Source organism: Lissotriton helveticus, chromosome 9 (assembly GCF_964261635.1).
Source record: "Lissotriton helveticus chromosome 9, aLisHel1.1, whole genome shotgun sequence".
Lineage (NCBI taxonomy): Eukaryota > Metazoa > Chordata > Amphibia > Caudata > Salamandridae > Lissotriton > Lissotriton helveticus.
In genome coordinates this window covers 1,264,872,314-1,264,898,577 of record NC_136070.1, presented here as the reverse complement: position 1 = coordinate 1,264,898,577, position 26,264 = coordinate 1,264,872,314, and the positions used below count along the sequence as shown (strand labels likewise).

Genomic DNA, 26,264 nt, shown 5'->3' with positions numbered 1-26,264 from the left:
CTCACGTCTGAGCATACCCTGCTACACTTATGGCGGCCAAAAGCGGTACAAGTGTTTGATTTGCTCAAATGCTCTGTCCATCATCCCCTTTTGTATCGCTTTGTTCGCCCTAAGTGTGGCAGGGTATGCTCAGACGTGAGTCCCTTGCTCACTTGGCCACTGGATTCAAGATAGCCTGGCTGATGAGGATTATGAATCCGAAACCGGTCCCAGGATGCTCGTTTCCGGTCCAGGGAAGACATGGCTTGGCAGTTCGGGCTGGACTGTTCCCATGAGGCACAGGGTCAGACTGATTTGCATATGGCCATGTCTGAACTGGGGTGGCTGAGTGGGCTAAAGAATGGTGATGGATTAAACCCAGATCAGTTGACTGGGGGTGAGTGTTTGATTTGCTCAAACGCTCCGTCCATCATCCCCTTTTGTATCGCTTTGTTCGCCCTAAGTGTGGCAGGGTATGCTCAGACGTGAGTCCCTTGCTCACTTGGCCACTGGATTCAAGATAGCCTGGCTGATGAGGATTATGAATCCGAAACCGGTCCCAGGATGCTTGTTTCCAGTCCAGGGAAGATATGGCTTGGCAGTTCGGGCTGGACTGTTCCCATGAGGCACAGGGTCAGACTGATTTGCATATGGCCATGTCTGAACTGGGGTGGCTGAGTGGGCTAAAGAATGGTGATGGATTAAACCCAGATCAGTTGACTGGGGGTGAGTGTTTGATTTGCTCAAACGCTCCGTCCATCATCCCCTTTTGTATCGCTGCCTGATGTGGAGCACAAGGTGGTGGTGGGCACCAGGACAGCGACGTCTCTGGCCCCACAAGATGGCCCCGGAGCGACACCAGTATTTGGAAAGCACCACCCTGTGTACTCTATAGGAGATGACGGATGCAAGAGGAGGGCGAATAGGACCACTGCCAATTTTTGGTGGAAGTTCCATTACTGCCCAGTTCTAAATCAGATGCATCAATGACTACTATAATTGCTCTAAAGCGCCTGCAAAACATTACAAGCTGCACATCAATACGCAACTCCTAGGCTAGCCAACTGGAGTGTCCTCCCAGCCCAGGAGCAGTAAGAGGCCACGCCACACACTGGCCTTTGGTTTGCACATCTTTATTCCTCAGCATGAAACCGTTAACTGAACACACTGCATCACAAACTATATTAACCACACCCAGTCACACCCACCAGATTACGTAATACATGTAAGGAGTCTGCCGAGGCCCACTAGAGGCCTCATACACAAACACAGGACACAACACCCCATAACGTCTAATCTCTTTATGTACAGTTATGGTATGTTAAATTTAATTATGAAAAATGCTCGTACGCAGAAGGTTCTTGAAACTCAGAACTAACACCAGAGCCAATGAAACTACTGTAAGACATTCCAGCTGGCCAGGCAAGTAATAATTTTATAGGTATGAACTGGATGCAAGATAAATGCTCCTTGTCGCCTGAGGACCTATAATAAATTACATAGAGCATTCCTTTTTTTTATGCCTTTTTCGCTAGCGGGGACTCTGCTTTACAGGGCGCTAGAGACATTTACGGAGATGTGGAAAACGCACATGAAGTGCATGAACTGGGGAAGTGTAAACGGTACAAATCTAGTGGCTCATTGCACGTCTGAGTAAGCAGAAATGATAAGAACAGGCCTCCCATAAAAGGGAAGAGGTATATTTCACCCACACATCACCTACAAATGATGGAGGTACGGTAGAAGAGGAAACACTCACTTCTGCTTCCATATTTAAACTTGAAGACAAGACAAAGGAGAAAAAACTGGAGATCCTGAACCAAGTCAAGGGAAAAAACAATGGGAACAGCAGCATAGGGGACAACTACATCCAGAGTATTACTTTGACAAATATTACAATAAATTTCACCTGACCACATGTGTAATGGAACGTATAGGATACTACCACACGGTAAGGGTCTATATAGAGTAGAAACTAAACTAAGTGTATAGATGAGTTATTGAAGCTCATGATTGTGAACTGAAACCGAAATAGCAGAGTAAATGCATGCAACCTGGTAAGACAGAAGTGCTGATGAATGGCCATTTTAGCAATTTCTAGGAAATAGTATTATCCAAATCCATTTGATGCAGTTTTATATTATGTCTTCTTCACACTAGAATATAGCTTTGCAGCATATGGGGCCCACCAATGCCCCCCCCTGATTGACTATCCCATTACAGCATAGGGTGTATACATATATACAGCATAGTACCTCATTACCCTCTGCACTAGTAGTAACCAGGAGTGGCACAGCTTCAGGTGTGGACAACCAAGGCTTTTGGTGCTTGAGGTGGTATTTTATTCTGAGCCATGTGCCAGGGACGTGTGCCACCCCATCCATTTCCCACATTGGAAATACTGCACAAATCAGTCTCACCTTTGTTTCAAGAACAAAGAAACTGTGTGATTCACTTTTCTGCCAAAAGCAGAATCGCACGACTGGACAAAATCAATATCCTTTCCGTCCTGTAGGTTCCATTATGGGGTGTGATGAGCCTCATTAGCAGCAGTTTTGGGGTTTCTTGGCTCAGAAGTTAACATCACCAAGAAGAAAGGTGTGCTTTGAGATGGATATCAACTGGACCATGCCCAATAAATTAGCTGAAAATATTTCAATTGACTTTTTGGGGAATGGTGCAGGAGTATATTGGTGATAAGGTTATGGCTTACTTTGCATTTCATATGCATGTGTTCAAAGGACTTCTAATTCTGCCCTTCAATTCCTTGTGAGTGAAGTATTTTTACAAATGGATCAATCATCGTCAGTTCCCCTCTCTAGACGAATCTTTTATTTCTAATGTGGTTATTCCATCCTTCCAAGAGTATGTTGTTGCAGTTGTTTCAATAAACCGTCTGATTGCCGGTAGGTGGGGTCTATTTCGAAGTCGTGGATGTTTGTGGTGGTTTTAGAATCCACATCTGCCATGGACAGGAGCTGCCTGAAGAGTGTTGTACTATGAATACTCAATTTAGGCTTCCTTATGGTGTGACTGCAGATGAAGCAGTCAGTGGTGGACAGGACGCCTGGCAGTGGGACATGAAGATGGCGGCGTTTGGGTAGACTGGAGGGAGTAGCCACCCACTCGTCTGAAGGTGTATGAGAAATATAGGGTTCTTGTTCCTTTATGCAGCGTCTTTTAGAGTAGCACCCTGGCACTACCCACTACATTGCTTCAGTAATGCTGGTAATTCGGACAGTGACGCCTCTTTGTTTAGAAGTGGTGAGACCTAGGTACAGGGGCGCCTATCCCGCCAAATTGCGACTGATAATGTTGATTACTTATGGAATCTGCTGGAACAGTAAAAAACTGTCAAAGATCTTTTTTTAAATGACTGCATAATTCAAAAGCTGCTCTTTAAGGGGCAGTTATCCATAGTATAGTAGAGCTTCCCGTGCTCTTGGCTGATGCATTTCTCTTGGTCATTTCGCCTACTGCAACCTCATGCCTACTTTGCTGGTACTGCTCTTCATCCTCACTGTGACATGATGGGCAGTTCCTATTAACCTCTGTCACCACTTCTTTTTCACCTGTGCCCTTCAATCCTTTGTGACGTCCTCATGGTGTTGGACGTCTACACCTGAGGTCTCTGTTCAGCTAGGACAGCAGGTCTGTATGTGTTTGTCTCTCCCTCTGTCACAGGAGATATCACATCACTTGTACTCCATGATCAGAACTACAGTGAAAACGTGATGTAATGGTGCAGTAGTTTCCTCACAAATGACATTTACTACATTATCACATAATTACAGTGTCTCTGCCCTATTCCACTTAAAAAATATTTCTTTAGAATCCCAATTTTGCTTCAATTTCCCCAATTTGTTTGGGCCACGTGCACGGCCTTCCATTCCGGCATCTGCAATGGTAACACGAAGTGGGACCTGTACTGTAGTGCTTGCCCCAGGGTTTTTTTTTGTTTTGATTTTTGTTCATGACAACAGCCTCAAAACATTAGCATATCTTAAATGTGTTGCATCTGCAGATATCATCTTGTGACTATGGGTTTAGTATGGATCTGGGAAGCTTCACTTTGACAGCTCAGGAAGGGTACAAATGTGCTGTGTGTTCTTGCCCCTGTTGGTTGCTAAAAATGTGAAGTGGGAGTGCCTGTTTTATATTGCTAACCCTTTTATCTCCCTGCGTACCAGGGAGAACTCCACTTTATAGTGTGTGCTACCATGGCCACTCTGTGTGAATATCCCTTTATCTGTGAATTCTCCACTATATCAGTAAGTGCATATCCGAAGCAACCTTGTGATACGGAAGCGCCTGGAGTGCCTGTAAGTGCCTCTTGAGCCGTGTGCGGAATCTTTGCTCTTGGTGGCTGGCATTGGAATCTGACAAGAGCACGCAGAATGCAAACAGCGCATGTGCTTTTCATACATTCTAACAGAGCCAATTCAGGCGGGGGATTCACAATTTTTTTAAGCCAAAAATGATTTTATTTTAGCTGTCTCCCACCTAAAATTACCTTTGCCTTAATCGAGTCAATGGGGAAAAAAAATACCTTTCCCCAATTTAACTTTTTAAAATTTTCAAAATATCCCACTACCCTGTTCTTAAATGTTGATATGTATGGCTTTGTAAAGTGACACAAGAGAGGAAGGGATGTGGTATGTTGATATTTCCTCAGATTTTCCTTTTTAACTATAGGCATATGTTTAATGTGTTTTATTTTCCAGCCCACCTAAACTGGGCCTGGCATACATGCCAACATTTTCAAACTGGGGAGCTTTTTAAATAAAAACCGGTGGTATCTATTTTCCCTATTGGCTTGTGGCACCAGAGGCAATTATGGGCCGAATACATTTAAAATAATGCACTTTTTGGCATGTATGGTTTAACTGAGTCCAGGTAATAATGAGTCTATAGCCCAGTCACACTCTCCCCTGGTCTCGCGAGACCCGTTGCTTGGGATCCGTCACCACGCTGCCTCGGCCCACGCACGTTCCACGGACCTGGCACGCGGGGGTAAAAAGGCTCTTCCCATAATACCAAGCGGCAGCACCAGATAGCGGAGAGGGATGCTCCCGTAGGTGAGTTGGGATTCAGCCAATCAGAAGTGGGCACTACAAACCGGAAAGGGATGCTCCTATGTGAGTGATTGTGGCTTCATCCAATCGGGAGCGGGCCCTCCGGCCTGTCCGTCTCGTGCGGAGTGACGTGACCTCTGCACAGGCCTGGCACGCGGCCGCTACCCGTCGGTTTTTGACGTGTTTTTAACGTGTTCTTTTACCCGCTCTTCGTTGTCCGTTATTCGGGCTCGGCGTCTCTTTCAACCGTTCCCATCGCTCCTCCGAGCCAGGACAAACACGAGCCCGCCGCGGGTGTCGCTGGCTTCTCAATAAGGAGCCTGAAGTGAAAACACTCCGACTGTGTCCGCCTCAGACACGCAGCAGGCCCGGGCGTCGGGCTTTCCCATTTTTAAATGAAAGGAATGCCCCCATCCTTGGGGTCTACCTCTGAACAGAAGTCTCACGGTCCTTGTTCAGGAGTGAGGTGACGGCCCTTTCCCCTGCTGGCCTAATAAAAGCAGCACAGGGACAGTGCTGTATTTGAGCCGATGTGCCACTCATTTTTGGGGACATGCCCTTATTTCCTCACTGGTTATTTCTCACAGAGGTAAAGAGTGGAAAAGAGGAAGAGAAATATGAAAATCTGTCATGGAGAGACAGCAGGAACCTGCAGGCGTGCGATAAACGACAGCGAGTGCCTGGTTGGGGTATAAGGAGGCATGAGGTGGATTCCAGACTTTGAGGCCTTCGTATTGGGCGTGCTGACATGTGGTCGTTCTGGAAAAGGGCTACTGAGCAAGTCATTGGGCACCATCACTTGTTTTTACTAATTACTACTGATGGCATCTAGGTCGGTCCAAGCGGCTGGTAGTGCCTGGCCCAGTCTTCCGCCATGTTACCAAGGGAAACTACCTATTTGCTGCCTTCAAGGCCTACAGGCGATAAACTCAGAGCCTCATGCCTAAAACTGACATAGCTGTGTGACCTGACACAGAATACACATGCCGCTTCAATGCTGCTCAAATCCTTGCTCCACACCATTGATGTTCGAAAGAGGGGCTTGACAGAAAACATAGTCAATATCAGACTTGCGTTCAGGAAGGTTAATAACTTGCAAAAGAAAGTTTCACTAATGTGTACTTGATGAGCAAGCTTTTTAGAGTTTTCAAGATCTACAGGTTACCACCAGGACCAGATTAAGAGGGCAGGTTGAAAACTCCATGTATGTTATGTTATGTTATGTTACTTTGGTTTATATAGCGCCAGCTCACCAACAGGTCTCAAGGCGCTCCAGAAGCTAGCCAGAAGCAGGGCTGGCTTTAGTGCTGGTGGCGGCCAGTGCGACAATCATTTTTGGCGCCCCCATGACTGCCTTTTCAGATTCTCTCACTACTAACCTACAAAAGTACCCCATATCTCTCCTATCATAAAATATTGCTAAACACAGCGCCCCCTGAGATCACAGCGCCCCCTTCACAGGTCAGCGCCCAGTGCGGCTGCACCAGTCGCAACGCCCTAAAGACGGCCCGGACCAGAAGGTCCATGTGGCATTGGTGAAGGGTCCAAGATCAGAGGCCAGTAGGTTGCTAATGTCCAGCTGACTAGTCCCTCTACCAGCCCAGGCGAACAAGTATGAGTTGGCCCCATGTCAGACAAGCTTGTTATGGCTAGCACTACGCCATCTCGACGAGCTCTTCTGACACCAGCCTATTGGGAATGTACTGTTCTCTCTGCTTCGGCGCTCATTGCCAGGCTCTTCCTCCATCACCTTCCTGGCTCTGATTCTGAAAGGGTGCTCTGCGCCAGTCTCTCTGATGGACCATGTTCCCTCTCATCTCTCTGCTGGGCTCTTGCCAGCTAGGCCGCCTGCCATACACAGAGCTGAAACGCAGCCAGAAACTCGGGAGTCTAATGGGCTGCACTTATTTTAGATCAGGCCTCAAGTACTCTCCATTTCACAGAAAACACTACACGGTGCGGTTTGTGAAAAACTTGACATGAAGCCAGAAGTTCATACCAAAATTCAAGTCAAGGTTAAAGGCCTGATTTAGAAATTCGATTTTGCAGATAAAGGGGTAACGTCTCTGGACTATTCTCAGGCAGTGGGAAGTCTTCTGAATGCATTTACATTTACTATGTTTTTCCTGTGACAGAGGTAATTCTCCAAATCTAATGCTTTTTTCAGATTTGCTTTCTCTATATCTAGTTCCACATTACCAGCACTTTAAATATGTTAGCAAAAAAATGAGCTTGTGTATTTGTTCAGATGCGCTGGCTAAGCTAGGAGAATGTACCTTTCAGGTGGCAACATCGAGCACAACTTTTGCCTAGTCACACCAATCAGAGTCCATGTCAATTGTTTTTATACTGGTGTCAAGCGGAGATAGGTAGGGAATGCTAACCAAGTACAGATACCCCAAATCACACATAAATCCAGATGTGACAAAGATTCTATTATGAGAGTCATGCCCAGGTGGGGCCCACATTCATCAAGAAAAGCCTCTTAGAGGCAGTTTGGCATACTATTTGGCTCTCATGCAAGAGTGCGCAAGACAGCACATAATTAAGTACAGTTTACTGTAAGTTGTAGCAATAGTCTGTCAATGTAGTCAACCTAGTTTGAAGGCTAGTTCCTATTTAATGACCTCGAACCCTGAGATGATTTGCATCAGTGGTTTTTAACTTAGGGTCCAAGGACTCCTGGGGTCCACAAGACCTACTCGGAGACCGCCACTGCTTTACAAATTCAAATATTACTTAAATTAATGGAATAAAATACAAACAAGGAATCAAAATTCAAATATCTTTTTCTAGATTTATTTATGAATTAAACAAATGATGTCACTATTTGAGCATTTGTTTCGTGCATGCTTGTTTTTGTATTTTTGTGTATTGTTTAGAGGTTCAAAACATTGAAATTGCATAGGCCGGAGGTCCCCAGTTTCCAATAATGACGCAGTGGGTATCCTCAGATTCCAGTAATGCTTCAGTGGGGTTCCACAGAATTCAAAAGGTTAAGAACAGCTGAAGGACACTATTTTTATAACGTACATTTGGGGATTTTGTTTTCCTTGCATTACATGGTCATACCATTGATTAGCCCCATTCCATCTCTGCCATCTTGGAAATCCTCGGTGTCATGCATCCTCTGATGTAACAGAATCTTGGGATGCAGATATGCTATGCAGAAACTTTACTAATCATTCATATGTTGCTTGCTATTTTTTGCATAAATAATATAAAGACATTTAATGCAAGTTCACCTTGAAGCAAGCTTTCTATTTGACATTGTTATGTACACGTAGGCAGATTCACGCTGTCCTCCAGATAAGTACAATAGGTTGACATAGCAACACAAATATTTCCTTGAAAGCTAATTGTTGCACCTCAACTGTTACACCCTGGTTATTAGTTGGACGGTGTAGCCATTTATCTTACTACAGATGAGTAGAGATTGCACACATATACTGTAGTAGGAACATTAGGTGAATACATAGTTATTGCCAGCTTCCATGTATTTTAAGACAATCACATACACATTTGAGGGATTGGTGAGCACAGCACTCTAACCATTTCTGTAATAAGCGCTACATATGCTCAATGAAAATTACTTTGAGCTACTAAAATGATTAGGGTTGCAATAATGACCACATCAGACAAGATAACATTGGTGAGCGCCCTATGAAAGATTACCTGCACCAGTCACCTCATTTTAGAGTTGCTAGCTGTGATCACTTCAGTGCATCAGACTGGGTTGGGCAAAAGCAATGTAAAAAAAGGCTTTGTCGATTTGGAATGCTTTTACATAGATCATATGTTGCAGCCATATCTGCAATGTCAATGGCACCAAGGTAAATAATATTCTTAATAAGATTTCCCCATGCCATATGATTTAACACTTAACTATCAACCTTAAATATATTTTGGAAATTTAAGCATTTTCCTCCGAACATAAGCGTACGATATCTGACCATACACAAATTTCCGTCTCAAATGTTCACTTTTCAATTTTGATATAATTATTAATTCAGCTAAACAAAAGCTTAGCATTCAGTAAATTGGAATGCACACAGGAGAACTACTTGCAGGTAGCTCACAAGGTAAGCCAAAGGCAAGCCCGTATGTCGCCAGAACCCCTGCTTGTTTCACCCCAGAAACACAGGGAAGACTGTTTTACTCGCGGGAAGCTCTTCTTACATGATCCTCAAACCAGTTTCCAACATATGTGCATTGGGGCACCAGGGCATCTAGAGGGCTCTTTCTCTTGCATTAATTGTAAATGGGAAAGCAGGTTTCAAGGACCCTCCTATCAACAATGAGAATCCAGAAAGTTTAAGCCTGAAATGTTTGTACTTCAATGCTACGTAGCTCCCCAAACATTGCATGGAGATATGGGATTTAATTAACATTAACTTAGATATATTATTCGGCTCCGACACTTTGACCAATAGCTGTGCTCTACCAGAGATTACTGTAGCAAAACCTCTAAGATACAAAATCTTGAAATGGAATAGAGTAGGCTGACAAGGAGGGGGCATTGCTATTATTTGTAAGGACCCATTCATCTAAATTGCCGAACATAGTGCCTCAATGGTGAACTGTGAAATTTTCCACCTTCTAGCTGTCTTATAACTCACTGGCACTGTTTGGGGGTGCTGTTCTCTACATGCTGCCCGGTTACAATTCCCAGTTGGCTTCCAATCTCTTCACTTGATTGTCCCCACTGATCTTAAAATATGATCAGCTTTTAGTGATTGTTTTTTTAAAATCTAACTATGGACATTTTGAGGACCCCCTGTGCAAAAGGTTGGAGAGTGAAATACAAATCATTCACCTGAAACAGTGGATCATAGGCTCCACCCATGAAGCTGGGCACCCGCTTGATCTCCTATTCTCAAATACTGAAGCAATTAAGCTACACAACATTAATCCATTACTTTGGTCAGATCATTTTCTAAATAATTTCTTTTTCACATTGCCAGAAATTCTGAAAAAGAAACCCAACACTTTCTCAACCCTAAAAAGACCTTGGTGTTCAATTGATTCAGAATCTTTTTTAAGTCACTTCGGGCCTCCAGGTCTCGGAGAAGACGTGTCCTTAGGTAGTTACCACCTAGATAAATTCTACTTCACCATCAATGCCTTGAATAGTTGTGCGCCTTGGAAATCGGGCAACTCATCCAGACTTTGTTCATTGGAGAAAGGGTATTTCTCGAAATTAAGGTTAGGGAGGAGAAAATGTAAATTGCTTGAGCACACATGGCAGCGCTCAAAGGGTGCCGAAGATTGCCAGGGCTACAATAAAGACCTGAAGAATTAACATTCACTCAAAAGAGGAAAGAAAGTATTTCATCAAAAGGTGGTTATTCCCAATAATAATTTACGATAGTAAAAGAAGTATCACACCCCTCCAGCCTGACTCAGACTATCACATGAGACTGGGCAACATTTAAAAGCCCTACAGTGGTTAGGCTCCTTTCTAAATAAAAAAAACTGTCAGTTCAGCTGAACACAATCAGATCGGTTTCCTCCCCCCCTTCATATATCGAAATGTGGTACCCAGCAGAGTTCTTAGCTCAGACCAACACTTAGTAATATTTGTCTCCTCCCTGGCTAAAATCGTGAGAACCTGTGGCTTTGAGATATGTTCTTAACACTGATGACACCCAACTCCTCATCTCTATTGATGAGATGCACAGGCTCAGTGGTCTGGGAGGCAGGTTGGTGTGCATGGTCTTTGCACTGCATTTCCATTTCCTGTTTCAAATCTCCCACTGAGGAGCGGTGAGCCTTCATAGTAGCTTATAGAGTTTTAGATGTTTTAATGCTTTAGGATTGTTGAATCAGCAGCAGGTCTCTTTTGGTGTTGAGGGTGGCTCTTTGTTGCTTTCTGATTTCGTTCAAAGCCAACAGTGTGCCCTCTTATGGATCTTTTCACTCTGAGCTTTTTGTTTGATTTATGTTTTTAGTTTCAGAATCTTCCCCTTATTTTTTTGGGCACAGCTCTTTGACAGAGGGTTGTCCGCTTTGCCTAACTGTTAAGTAGTGTGCTGACGTTGGCAGAGACGTACACAACCTTCACCTTATCTGTTTTTTCTACCTGTTCTTATAGTTGTGTCTTGAGTTCCTACCTCCAAGTTCAATATTTATTTATGGGGTTTTGTTGAGATTGGACCGTGCGTTACCGGATGTCTGAATGGTGAACAGAAGAGGCACAAGTGGGGTAAGGACAGGGTGTTCCAAAGAGGTACATCAAAAAGAGAACCGGGTCAGAAAGGGCCTTGCATGTAGTGTATGCTGCGAAAATTAGAAATATACATCCACTGAGGGACTTTAAAGGTACATTAGAGAAGATATATAGCCAGTGTACAAACAAATAAAAGATAGACATAGTGCATGTGTGACACAGCATGTGTTAAAATAAGAAGGCAATGTAATGTCGGTGGGATATTCACATCCTGAAAGCGTTAAGAGTAATAGGGGCCACTGTGGTAGGGACAGGTTATATCCGCATTAAGAGTTGGCCACATAGTAATGCCAGGAGTACCTAAGGCATAATATAGGGTCAAGAAGTTTGGTCAAGAAGCAGGTGTATGAGTAGATATGCATTGGGTTGGGGGGAGTCATATGCTGCTGCAATGGATGTTTGGGGTTCTGCAAGGTTTGGAATCAAAGGGGCCAATCAGCAATCAAGTGAGAAGGCGTTCAAGATTGTAGATGCATCATCTAAGAAAGAACAAAAACTGATTTCTAAATCCAGGAATTGGCAGGTGGAAGTTTTATTTGCTTAGGAGCAGGTTCTGAGTACTAACTTATTCAAAAGCTCGTCATCCCTGGCAGTCATAACGATGTTTTGTGCAAGGTATGTGAAAGTCCCCTGGTGGAAAGCCTTGTGAGTCTTGCAGACAGAAGAGGTATGTTTCTACAGACAAGACAAAGTAGTGTTCTGTTCTTTGATTAAAGGAACACCGGTTTCCTGCATCTATAGTGTGTCCTCAAAGACTGACCCATGCTTTCTTTTCCTCATTGTGTATTATATTTCCTTTCGGTTTCTTCCTTTCTCCACTAGGGATGCCTACATCCTAGCAGCGATTAACAGCTCTACCAGCTTCTTCGCCGGATTTGTGGTGTTTTCTGTTCTTGGCTTTATGGCTTCTGAGCAGGGCGTTGATATCTCAAAGGTAGCAGAGTCTGGTAAGTTTTCACAAAGCACTTTACAAATAATCCAAACTATACTTTTTGAACTGAAGAGGACACTTTGCTCTTCTGTTTACTCCATTACTAAAGTATGTTTGGGACATGATCCATTTAACCACGGTCTCTTATTCGAATCACTGTGTGCACATGTGCCTATGACTTCATGTGTGATCCTTAGGAGCTGAAAAATTGGCATGCCGTGCAAAAGCAATCGGCATGCAACTGGTACTTGTGAATTATTTGATGAATACCAGCCTAATGACTGACTGGCTCATTGGGATCTTAGGGTGACATGCTGGGGGCTTCCAAAGGCTGGTAGGTTTGTGGTGAGCCAATCAGATGGCAGGTGAGTCATGCCAGTCTTTTGGAGAAACTGCACCACCGGAATATCTCCAGTGCCACCCCCCCTATCTTTACTGCCTATATGGTAAACCGCATACTTATAGATATTAAATGTGATCTTCCACTTCCTAAAAGGCTTAGATTTGCTTTACCAAGGACAATAATGGGGAAGGTGCAAGAAGACACCCCATATGACAGGTCTTGCTGCTGTGTTTGCTGTTAATAACAGCAAGAGTTGTGTACTGCATAAAAGTGAAGCAGAATTTATCCAGCACACCATCATCGAGAAGAGTTTGTGTAATTAGCAAGATGTCACTCCTGCTTGGTCCAGGAGAAACACTCCAAATTATTTTATTTTGAAAAAGTTGTTTTTTAGTTGGTTACTGAGCTACAAGTAACTAAACGTAAGAATCCAACCTTGTAGGGAGTGTCGAGGCTTTGGAGCTAGGTAGAAAAGTGAACGTCCTAATCTGAGGCACTGGACCGTAGACGCATTTATTTATTTATCACTAACTTCCACGCAGAAAGTGCAAAGTATAAATGTCTGAAATGGCCTTTTCTGCAGGGTCATCCCCAGACTTTTTGCCTTCCTCCTCCCCTTTTTGCTGACTTTAGGGCTATTTGCACTTTACCACTGCTAACCAGTGCTGAAGTTCTTGGGTTCTCTCCTTAAAATATGGTAGAATTGGCTTATACCCAGTTGGCATGTTTAATTTTCGTATACGTCCCTAGTAAACTGCACTACATGTGCCCAGGGCCTGTAAATGAAATGCTACTAGTGGGCCTGCAGCACTGATTGTGCCACCTACTTGAGTGGCCCCTTAAAAAAGTCTCCGGTCGGCCATTGCAGAGCCTGTGTGTGCAGTTTTAAATGCCATGTCGACCTGCAAGTTAAACCTCTTGCAAGGGCCAAACATTTTAATACATAGATGTCACCCCTATGGTCGGCACTGGATAGCCCATAGGGCAGGGTGCAATGTATTTAAAAAAAACAGGGAATGTACTTCTAAGTTTTACATGACCTGGCAGTGACAAACTCTTAAATTCGTTTTTCACTATTGCAATTCCCATATTTGGGTAACATTGAGATTACCGTATTACATTTTATAAGTGTCAATTCCAAATGGGAAGATTGAATTGGTTTATGTTTGGTGTCTCTGGGATCCTAATTTAAAATCCTAACTTATGGTGACGTCTGATTGCAAAATGCCATTTTAGAAAGTTGACATTTTCTTGCCTTAGCCATTTTGTGTCTGCAGCCTGTCTCTGAACACATGACTGGGTGTAGTTGGCAGTTGGGCTTTGTATATTTCAACTAGACAGTCACACACACAAAGGGTGCTTGGGTGTGACTGAGTGAGCTATCCTGACAGGATGGGAGGGAGGAGTGGAACCTAGCCACACTTACACTTGAATTGGCTGGGTCGTGTCCCCAAACAAAGGGCTACATACCCCCCCCCGTGTTTAGTCTGGAGTCAGGGCTGGCAGAGCAGGGCGTCTGTGTACTTCAATGGCATGTCTCTAGAAGCTTCACACCACTTCAGAAGCACAACTGTGTATAAAAGAAGGAGCTCAGACACCACCACTTCAGTACAGTTCTGGATCTTTGAATACCCTGCCAAGAAGGAGGGCTGCTGTGCTGCTAAAAGTACTGCCACTCTGCTGGACTTGTACTCTGCTGGACTCCTGCTTTGCTGTGCTGACATCCTGACCTGCTGCCACATTGCGTGGGTGAGGAGGACTTAACCTCCATCTCTTGACCCCGGAGTGACTACAAGCGCCAGCTGGCTGGTCTCTTGATCTGAAGCCTCAGGGACATAACAGACTTCCAACAACCTTACATCTGCACCTGTACTCTGCCATCTGTGAGTCTACCTTGCCAAGTGGTGCCACCCTAGTCCTGAACACTAGGAAGTGGGCCTGGGGTTCTCACCAGCAGAACCGACACATCATTTCTGCTGAACGGTGCATCTTCTAGCCGAGCAGATGCATCTACTCGACTGAGACGCGGACCCTCGAGCAGAACTGACACATCGCTGCTGTTGCATACAATGGGCCCGGCACAATACATCTGCATCACCCTCATATTCTCAGAACCGATGTGCTTCGCCAGCGGTGCATCTCTGTCCCAGGTCCTTGCATCTCTCATTAACAGCAGCTCGATGATGACGCTGATCGCACCCTCTCAGTTCACTGGAACTGACACATTGCCTCAGCTGCGTGCCACATTCTCGACGTCTGGACTTTGCATCTCAAGCCCAGTCAACAGGATCCTAAACGTCAATGCAAAAGGACCTCGCACTGCAGCCTCGCTGCATCTCGGAACTGACGCATCGCTTCGACTGCACTACGCTTCTTGCCTCTGATCCACACAATGCTCCGCAAAGAGGATTAAGGTACTTTAAGTGGCAGTAACCTGTTCCCTGGAACTGCCCCGCACTTCATTGCAGTTGGCCTGGACGTGTGACTTTGTCATGGTCTGGTGCGACCAGAGTTCCCTTTGGGTTACTTAGCGCTTTTTGGTGCTATTTTACCTTAAAACTTTAATAAAGCAATATCCGTTTTCCGTGATTGGATTTTTGTCGTATTGGTCTTGTGTGATTAAACAAAATCTTATCTATTTTTCTTAACCTGTTGTGGGATCTTCTTGTGCGGTGTTTTTGCTGCCTCACAGTTATGCCTGTGCCAAGTTGCCAGAGGGTGAGCATAGGTTAATTTGGGGCTTGCTTGTGCCTTATCCTGACTCGGATTTTGGTTGCTCCTTGACCAGGGCTCTCACACCCCAGTCAACCAGCAACCCATTTCTAGCAATAAATATTGTAACCACATGATAGACAATATCACACATCACAATGACATTAAATAGTTAAAACCTCATCAAAAAATTTACACGATGTGAAGCAAATATTTACAGAATCTGCCTTTCCTAACAATTGCATCAGTTAATGTAGAAAGTTTCTTCCCCTGAAATATTGGTGACAAATCGTTCTCAAGGAGAAGCAAAACCTGAGCTTGAAAAGTAAGTATTTGTCATGTCCTGTAGTAGACAACCACATAGTTTGCTTGCGTTTTCACAATTTTCTATAAACCAGGCGTGTTCTCTTTTCAAAAAGTCTCCCTGCTAAAGTTAGCATAACATTTTCTAAATTTGATCTTGGCTACCAAATAATATTCCATATGACCCACGCTTGCACTGTGAGAAGAGAGATAGGCATCTAATATTTTGACATTGATTGTAGTCATGATGATAACCTGCATTTATGTGTGCACATGTACTTCTTTAAAGAATCTACCTTAGAGGACTCTTCATAATCAGTATTTACAGAAGTACAGCTAGTGAAACAGAATAGCTTTGTAGATAATAAAATCCAATACGCAAGCAATTTATTACTGTGTATATTGATCTGATCCCGGTGTGTATTAGATAATCTTGCCCATTCCCAAAGATAGATCAGAAAAAACAACAAAACATAAGATTTGAGGGAGTCACTATTAACAGTTTAATGATAACAAATTCCTTAAGTGGTTTATAGCAAAAAATAAAATGTAAACGTTTGCCTGTCGACCACTTTTTTAGTTAATTACACTTCATCAATTTATTACAGCTTCACACACGTCTTAAACTGTTTCACTATTGCTTATTGTGGACTGAAAACAACCTCACATCTTATGTTTGTGACAATGTATTAATTTACAGTTAACTGTAGTTTTGAGAGTGAGGCAAGGGCACCCATGTTTTACCCAGGTTATAGTGATTCCCAAATTAAAAAAAATTCATGCTTACTGCGTCCTCCAATATTTTATAAATTATATAGGATTACCTTAATTGATTCAAACTGCCTGCATGTTTTTTTATGTTGCTAGGAAACCTTTTTTTTTTTTTTTGTGTAAGACATTTATTGTACAGACAAAAGGGTAAGAGGTACACTGCGTCACGCCAACAACCCGGAGGCAGGCCGCTATGAAGTTTACAACTTATAACCAACAGTGCAGCAGTCTGGGGGGAACCAACACAGCAGGTCGAGTGACTCCCGAAGGAAGCATACAAAAAAAAGAATGATACTTACTCAAACAGTGTAACATTAGCATGATTAATGGTCTTACTTTTCACTTTTTACCAGTGCTGTAGCCGAACAAGTGGATTTGCTCCCTAGTCCAACATAAGAAGGGTTCCCATATATCATTAGGTCTGGAAGCAGTCGGCATTGTTTCCCAATAATTAGTTAATTGTGTATGTCCGTACGTTACATCTTTTACCCAGTCCGTGTATATTGGAAGGACTCTCCTGCCCCAATGTAGTGATATTTGTCTTTTGGCGTATAGGAGGAGCAATGCATGTAATTTTCTATCACAAGGGTCTGTGTTTTTGACATATCCTAACAAGCCTAGGAGCGGTGACGGTGCATCAGCTCTATGTAGAATCTGGTTAATGGCAGTGAAGACGTCAGACCAGTATCCGTCCAGCTTAGGACAGCTCCACGCCACATGAAGGAAGGACGCATCTGCTCCTCCACACTTCCAGCAATTTGCATCCTCGCGGATGCCTATGCGGTGCAGCAGAGCCGGTGTGCGATAGTACCGGTGCAGAAATTTGAAGTGGATGAGCCTCAAACGATAGTTCGGAGACAGGGCCGTGAGTTGCTTGCAGCAATATTCCCACATGTCGTCTGTCAGAGGGTCATTCAGGTCTGCATCCCAAGCCTGTCGAGCCGTGGATATTGCTATCGGGGCCTGCTCCTGCATGCAATTGTACAGTCTTGACACTAGTTTTTTTGGGGAAGGTCTGGAAAGTAGATTATGAAGGGCATCTAGTGCCGGCGGCTCCTCAGGGAATTGGGGCCCCAATTTCTTACAGGATTCCCGAAGGGAGTGGTACAGCAGCGTGTCCGCAAAGGAATCAGGTTCGTCGTCTCTATTTGCAGTCAATGTCATAAAGGTGCCTTCGGGATAGACGTCCGCAAATGTATGCAGCCTCTGCCCTCGGAACGTGAGTGTGTCTCCTCTAGTACTCAAGCAAGGCAACATCGGGTTGCCCCGTAGGGGGATAGCTGGCGCATAAAGCAAGGAGAGGCCCGCTCTGGTTTGTAATTCGCGCCAAGACCAGCGAATCATTTCCACAGTGTCCACATCCTTTGAAGGTCGCTTGACTTTACCATAAAGCGCCACCCGGAGTGGCAGCGGGGCAGCAACGGCTAGTTCCACCGCCACGTGTGGTTGGTAAGGAGTGGGGAAGGCCCAGAAATGTAGGAACTGCGCCTGAGCGCATAGGGCGTAAAGCTTGAAGTCGGGAGCTCCGAGGCCTCCCTGTCTCAGTGGGAGTGTGAGCAGGTTCCAGGATACCCTCGCCTGCTTCCCGGCCCAAACCAGTTGGAGTAGCAGGGAGCAGACCCTCGCATGGAAGTGCGCAGTCATGGGCAGCGGAACATTCACAAACAGATATAGGAATTTGGGGAGTACCACCATTTTCACCAATGCTATACGTGCCACCAGGGACAAGGGCAATTTGTTCCAGACCTCAATTTTCCTCTCAAGCCAGTCCACTGCTCTGCCAAAGTTAAGAGACCACAACTCCTGTGTATCCCGACTGATCCAGATTCCCAAGTATTTAACCGCGTCAGTTTCCCAACGCAGGGGATAGTCTGGTGACGGCTGAACTGTCTCGTCCGTGAGGGGGAATGCAACAGATTTCGTCCAATTTATGGACACTCCTGCAAGGCCCTCGAACCGCACAAATTCACGGAGCAGCGGATTCATGTTGTCTCTGGGATTGACAATATACAATGTCACATCGTCCGCGTATAGCGAAATCAGTAAACTCCGTGAGCTGAACCCAATACCCCTCGCAGTGTGGTGTTGCCGTATCCTGGCCGCAAGCGGCTCCATTGCAATGGCAAACAGGAGAGGGGACAGTGGGCATCCCTGTCTGGTCCCTCTAGAGATCGCGAAGGGTTTGGAGACGAGGCCATTTACACTCACTCTGGCCCTAGGCGCGCTATACAGGAGTTTGATTAGGGTTATGAAATTACGACTGAATCCCATCCGTTCCAGGACCCTGAATAAATAAGGCCACTCCAAGGAGTCAAACGCCTTAGTGGCGTCAAGGAACACCACTGCTGCACGAACAGAGGGGTGCAAGTAGTGTAGGACCGAGAATATGGTTCTGAGATTATGTGATGTGGCTCGACCAGGGATGAACCCGGATTGGTCGGGGAGTGCGATGATCGGCAACATTGGCTGTAGTTTATCCGCAATGATTTTGGCATAGATTTTAGCGTCCACATTGATCAGGGAGAGGGGTCTATAGGAATCCAGAAACAGTTCATCTTTGTCAGGCTTCAATAGTGTAATTATCAAGGCTTCATGCATGGAGTCTGGAAGGGAGTTCAATTCAAGGGCCTCAACAAACACCGAATGCAATTTCGGCGCCAGTTCTTCCACGTACGTTTTATAAAAGGTCGTTGTCAGACCGTCAGGGCCAGGGGCCTTGTTGGCCGGCATGCTTTTTATCACCTGAATTATATCCTGAACTGTTACTGGGAGGTCCATATATTGTCTATAGTTGTTATTGAACCAAACTAGGGCGATGGAATCCAAAAAGCTCTCCAGGGAAGCCGGGATCTCGGGTTGTCTGGTGGTGTATAGGGACGTGTAAAAGTCTGTGAAGGCGTGTAGTACTGCTTCCTGGCCAAGAACCAGGGATCCCCCAGTGTCGTGGATAGCGTGTATGTAATGCGATTGTGTACGGGGGGCTATCAATCTCGCTAGGGTCCTGCTGGGCCTATCCCCTTCCCCATACCTCCGAGCTGCGGCCTGTTTTCCTAGGAATCTCACCTCACGATCTGCCTCCTCATTAAAGGCAAGGAGCTTGGTCTTGAAATCGCCTGCAGTTTGCAAGGATTGGTCACGGCAAAAGGCCGCATCTAGGTCCCTCAGCTCCCGTTCTAACTGGGCTAGTGTTCTACGGATAGATCGTAACACCCCCGCCTGCCTCGCTATACACTGTCCCCGTATCACCGCCTTAAAGGCGTCCCATTCAATGGCCTCTGATGATACTGATCCCGCATTTTCAGCAAAATATTTAATTATGTCTCCCCTTATCTCTTCAACGAATACTGGATCTGTTAGAGCATGCGGGGGCAGACGCCATGTGAACTCCCTATGAATGGCATCAGGTAGACACAGCTCTATCATGCATGGGGCATGATCTGATAGGGATCTAGCTTGGATGTCGACTTCCCTCACCCATGTTGCCACCTCAGGCGACACCAGCCAGAAATCTAACCGTGACCAAGCAGACTGATGACACGTAAGGCAAGTCCCCACCTTTTCCCCAGGATGTCGAATTCTCCACACATCCGCCAGCCTCCCCTCTCCCATTATATCTATGACAGCCTGTCTAGCTCTGGTATGTGTAGGCCTACCCACACCTCTTCGATCCATGACATCATTCAGCACAACATTAAAATCGCCTCCAATAATCACCGACTGGCAATCAAGCAATGCAATACGTGCCCATAAATTTCGAAAGAAGTCTGGATCGTCTACATTCGGACCGTATATGGCAGCCATCACCACCGGTCGCCCCTGCAAGGTGCCCTGTAAGATAACATACCTCCCATCTTTATCCTGCACACATGTTTGTTCTCGCCAGTCCAGCCCCCTGCGCACAAGTATAGCCACCCCTCTCGCATAATTAGAGTATATAGCAGAATACACCATTGACCATCTAGCATTTCTTAGCCTAGGCGAAGGGACGGTATTGAGGTGAGTCTCTTGCAAAAAGCAAATGTCCACATTATGGCGGGCTAGCGTACTGTGCATTAACCTGGCTTTCTTGTAGTCCCCAAGGCCTCTAATGTTCCAGGTCCACAGCCTAACCCCCCCCATTACAGAAGTACAAACAGGTCTGCAGTGTACCCAACAGTACCATCCTCCCGGTTTCGTCAAATCCAGCCCGCAGCACACTTCGTGCCCCTATGCGTGAAAATATATTCATAAAGCAGTTCTCAGTGCACCAATGTAAAGCCTCAAACATCAACTTCATCAACTCCCCCCACCTCCCCCCTCCCTCACCAACCCCCCAATCAGGTTGTGACAAACCCCTTAATAAAACACGCATAGCGTGATATAAAACCAACTCAAGAAACAATGGGATGCACCCCATGGGGACGTGGTGCACCCAGCTTACAGCCCCGTGTTAGCGGGGTGGCTACATTCGGGTATTAAGTCTCCGTGGCCCCATTGTTATCCCCGCCGCCGGGTCGACCAACCTCACCTCAGTTACTGCCACTTAAGGTCCAAGTTCCGGGCAAGCACAAATGGACAGCTTGTAATATAGCAGTGGCTTACCCCACCCGTTTTTCAGTTCAAGTGCACCAGCAAAAGGTGCGGGGATGTCTCCGATCACCAATCCAGGACGTGAGGGCAGCAGGGATTGCGGTGTTGCGTAACAGACGGGGACAGCTCATCTAGTCGTTGTCACTGAGTTGCTCAGTCGTTTCTTCCAGTCTGGGGGATTTCCGTCTGGCTCCCGGACCAGCAATGTGTTTCGCAAACTTGAGCGCGGACTTCGCATCTGTGAAGAAGTGCGTTTCGTTGTCGTGGAGCACCTTCAGCTTCGCCGGATATAACAGGGAATATTGCACACCAGTCTGCAGCAATACTTTCTTGGCCGGCAGAAATTCCTTGCGGGCCGCTTGCACTAGCGGGGTGAAATCCGGGTAAAAGGAGATGTTATTCCCTTTGTGTGTTATCTTCCCCTTCTCCCTTGCCAGCCTCAATATTAGATCCCTGTCCTGGTAATTTAGCAGTTTGGCCAGTATGGGACGCGGCGGTGCACCCACCGGCGGTTTCTTCCCAAGCGACCTGTGAGCCCTCTCAAAGAGTTCGTGGAGTAGGTCAGTCACAAATACCTCCATCTTGCCAGTGTTCGCCGTCTCTGGAATACCCGTGATGCGCACGTTGGATCTTCGGGAACGCGCTTCCAAATCATCTGACTTAGCGCGCAGGTTGTTCAGTTCTTTCTCCAAGTTCGTGATATGTTGCTTGGCCTGCTGTTGAAATTCGCAGCATTCAGTTTGTCTGTTCTCCAAACAATCTAGCCTGGTCTCGTGTGCGCCCACCTTGGACTTGACTGATTCTAGCTGTTCCGACATGGCATCCAGTTTGGTATCTATACTCTTCAAGCTAGACCTAACTTCCATCATAAGTGCCCCAAAATCTATTTCCGCCGGTGCTCCTTGTGACGACAACTCTCCTCCAGACATTTCAGGTGTAGGGGTCTTTGGCGGTCTCCTATTATCAAAGCTTATTTTGGGCTGCTTGGCCTCAGTTTTACCCATGGTGATGGCAGTCCCCGGGCATGAAAGCGATCCGCTTTGGCAACTCTTGTAAATATGCAGTGCTTGTACACTAGCAGTGCACGCCAGCAACCCGCCAGCAACAAAGAGCGCAGTTTAACGTGCAGTCACTCAGGTCACAGGCATATATCTCCACCAGTCCCCCTCCTCCAGTTGAATGCAGCTCCGAGTGTGTACAGGCAACAAAATGGCGGCAGCACCAACCTCAGTATTCCGGTCTTTTAGCTCCAAATCCAGCCCAGGATATTTCCACGATACGGGGCCGAGGTCGCAGCGGGCGGCCCCCGTTCCCCCGATCCCTTCGGGTTGAATGCGTGTAAGTAGCTGGCCGGTCCCGATACGGTGGGCTCGATGCATCCCCCCGGCAGGGCAGTGCGTGTGCAATTAATGGCGGCTGTCCTGCACCTCCGCCACGAAGTCCCCGCCTCACCCTGCTTAGGTATAGATGACCGCTGTGCGAGGTCAGCCCCAGCCTCTAGTCGGATCGTAGCAGCGCCGCTTATCTTGCTCCGGTCATAGGGAAATGGCCGGCACTTCGGCAGGATCGCAGCCGGTCTCGGTATCACTGGGATGAACCCCCTGTCTCCACCCTATTTTGCTCAGCAGTTTACCGGTCTCCTCCCCGATGCAGCAGGGGCTCGCCAGATTGTGCCGTCAAGGTGGTCTCGCCGCCTCCGGACCACGCAACCTCGTGTCCAGGATCTCCCAAGGCCTCCGAAGCCGCGGCCCACAGTAGCCCGCCGCAGCCAGGCTCCAGCTCCACGGCCACGGGGCGTCGTCGGCGGTCAGGGCAGCAGGTTTCGGGATGGTGATTTCTCCGCCGTCCGGGGGTTTCCGCACCCCAAACTCCGGCTGCAGGATCGCTGGGTGACTGTGATCGAACCCCAGGTGAGACGGGGGTCCGCAAGGGTCCGAAGAAGGATTATGGTAGGATTATGAAATGTAGCCGGCGGAGCTCACTCACTGAGCGTCCATCTCGCTGCTCGGCTAGCCACGCCCCCATGTTGCTAGGAAACTTAATAGCACATGCCACGCTTTGGCCTCTTGTTTCCGATCTGTGGGGTGTCGTGGGACAAGTAATTGCGACCTTTGACCCTGCTCACAGGCAGGTTGCTCCCCACGCCACCATACAGCCGCCAACTGCCTCGTTGCTCCTGCCTACCTGCCGCCGCCGTTTCCCACTCCCTCGTTCCCACCGCTGCGTCCCTGCGGCCCCGCCCCACTGTTCCCCATTGGACACCCCGCTCCCGTCTCCCAGCTGCTCCTCCCTCCCTTACCTCCTCTTAAGGGGGCTGCGCAGTGGCGACCTTTGACCCTGCTCGCAGGCAGGTCGCTCCCCACGCCACCACACAGCCGCCAGCTGCATCGTTACTCCTGCCTACCTGCCGCCGCCCTTTCCCACTCCCTCGTTCCCGCCGCTGCATCCCAGCGGCCCCGCCCCCCTGTTCCCCATTGGACACCCCCTCCCGTCTCCCAGCTGCTCCTCCCTCCCTTTCCACCTCTTATGGAGGCCGCGCAGCGGGCCCGCCAAAGGCAAGGCCGCCTGCACCCGTCCGCGCCTGGACCGCGCCCAGGCCAGAACCCCTGGACGTCGCGAACGCCACAACACCAGACTCCGCTACGACGCCAGCACCCTCTACGCACTCAATGCTGCCCGAAACCACACCTGCTTCCAAGCCACACCGAAACGGACTCACGGACCTTTCACCTGCCACACCTGCAGCTTCACCTGCGACAGAACCACCAAACCTCCAAGGTCCGGACCCAAACACCTCTGATGCATACTCCTCAAGACCCGCTCCGCACGCAAACACCCCGTTGAGCTCTGGGACCTGCTCAACACCTCCGCCCCAGACGTGGCCTTCCTGACCGAGACCTGGTGGAACGACTCCTCGGCGCCTGACATCGCTATAGCCATCCCGGACGGCTACCAGATCACCGGGCGGGGTCACGCCAACGGAATCGGAGGAGGAATAGCCATCGTCCACAAGTCCACCCTCAAGGTCGCTACCCACGCAGACGACACCCTTAACGCCGCCGAACACCTGCACTCCCAGATCCACACCGACCCCACCACCACCCTCAGAGGACCACTCATCTACAGACCACCCAGACCCCGAACACAATTCAGCGACTCCATCGCCGACCTCGCCAGCACCCACACACGTGCCCCCACAGACAACATCCTCCTCGGGTACCTGAATTTCCACCTCGAGAACAACAACGACGCCAACTCCGACAACCTGATCGACAACCTCGCCAACCTCTGCATCAGACAACTCCTCAACGCACCCACCCACGCCGCTGGCCACACACTCGACTCCATCTTCTCCACAGGCACCCACGTCGCCTTTGACCACACCACCGAACCCATTTCACCTTCAACAAACCAACCACGCACCACCGCACCCAACAGCTGCCTCACCGCTGCTGGTGCAAAGTCACCGAAGACCAGCTGATCACCACCCTTGCCCAGAACCCACCCACGGACCCCACCAACCCAGACGACGCAGCCCGCAACCTCAGGCAGTGGATCGACTACTGCGCCAACACCTTTGTCCAACAACCACGCCAGCAAGAGAGCCACCTGGTTCACCGACGAGCTGCAGACCTCCAAACGCGCCTGCCGGAAACTTGAGAAGGTATGGCTCCACGAACGCACTTCGGACAACCGCACAGCTCACAAGGACACCACTCGCAGACATCACCACCTCATCAGAATAGCCAAGAGATCCTCCTTCAAAGACCGCTTGGATAACAACGCACACAACAGCAAAGAGCTCTTCAGTATCGTAAAAGAACTCTCCAACCCCAGCACCAACGCCAACGACATACCACCCTCACAAGAACTGTGCAACTCACTAGCCATCTTTTCCACCGCAAGATGGCTGACATCCATGACAGCTTCAACACCATGACCGCCCCTACTACGTCAGACCCCACCCGCCCTGTGAACACCAACAGCGCCAACCGCCTGACCTCCTGGTCCAACGTCAACGACGACGAGACACGCAAAGTCATGAACTCCATCTACTCAGGATCTCCGTCAAACCCGTGTCCACACCAGGTATTCAACAAAGCAGATGCTGCCATCGCACCCAACTACGGAAGGTCATCAACATCTCCTTCGGAACAGCAGCATTCCCGGAAAGCTGGAAGCACGCCGAAATCAACGCCCTCCTCAAGAAGCCCAAGGCGGACCTCAAGGACCCCGAGAACTTCCGGCCCATCTCCCTGCTCCTGTTCCCGGTAAAGGTAATCGAGAAAGTCGTCAACATGCAACTGGCCCGCCACCTGGAAGACTACAACATCTTGGACCCGTCTCAGTCCGGGTTCAGACGAAACCACGGCACCGAGACAGCCCTCATCGCTGCCACAGACTACATCAGGTGCCAACTAGACAACGGCGAAACATCAGCCATCATCCTCCTGGACCTGTCAGCCGCCTTCGACACGGTCTGCCATCGCACTCTAAAGACACGCCTCCTAGAAGCCGGAATCCAAGAGAAGGCCCTTGACTGGCCACGTCCTTCCTCTCCAGCAGAACCCAGAGCATCCGCCTCCCGCCCTTCCGATCCGAGGCCACCGACATCATCTGCGGCGTCCCCCAGGGCTCATCCCTCAGCCCGACGCTGTTCAACGTCTCCATGGCCCCCCTCGCACAAGTGGCCCGCCAACACGACCTCAACATCATCTCCTACGACACCCAGCTCATCCTCTCCCTCACCAAGGACCCGCACACCGCCTAAACCAACCTCCACGAGGGAATGAAGGCCATCGCCGACTGGATGCAGAACACCCATCTGAAGCTGAACTCGGACAAGACGGAGGTACTCATCCTCGGACCCACCCCCTCAGCCTGGGACGACTCCTGGTGGCCGACCACACTGGGAACAGCACCGACACCCACCGACCATGCACGCAACCTAGGATTCGTCCTCGACTCCTCCCTCTCCATATCTAAACAGGTCAACGCCATCTCCTCCTCCTGCTACAATACCCTCCGCATGCTCCACAGGATCTACAAGTGGATCCCGACCGAAACAAGAAGAACGGTGACACAGGCCCTCGTTAGCAGCAGACTGGACAACGGCAACGCACTCTACGCAGGAATCCCAGGCAAACACCTACAACGACTATAACGCATCCAAAACTCCTCCGCCCGACTGATCGTCAACGTCCCCGGCCGCAGCCACATCACCCCCCACCTGAGAGACCTACACTGGCTCCCCGTCGACAAGAGGATCACCTTGAAGCTCCTCACCTATGCACACAAAGCACTCCACAACGCGGACCAACGCGGACCAGCCTACCTGAACAGCAGACTCAA

The 26,264-nt window shown here is 47.9% G+C and overlaps 1 protein-coding gene across 2 annotated transcripts in view; it reads left to right on the top strand.

Moving 5' to 3' along the window:
• Nucleotides 1-26,264, top strand: part of LOC144782448 (sodium- and chloride-dependent creatine transporter 1-like) — a 338,796-nt gene that overhangs the window by 237,816 nt on the left and 74,716 nt on the right. For both annotated transcript variants that reach the window (XM_078661813.1, XM_078661814.1), the window contains exon 8: nucleotides 12,106-12,230. In XM_078661813.1, coding sequence (XP_078517939.1) covers nucleotides 12,106-12,230 — 125 coding nt within the window. The remainder of the gene's footprint in view (nucleotides 1-12,105; nucleotides 12,231-26,264) is intronic.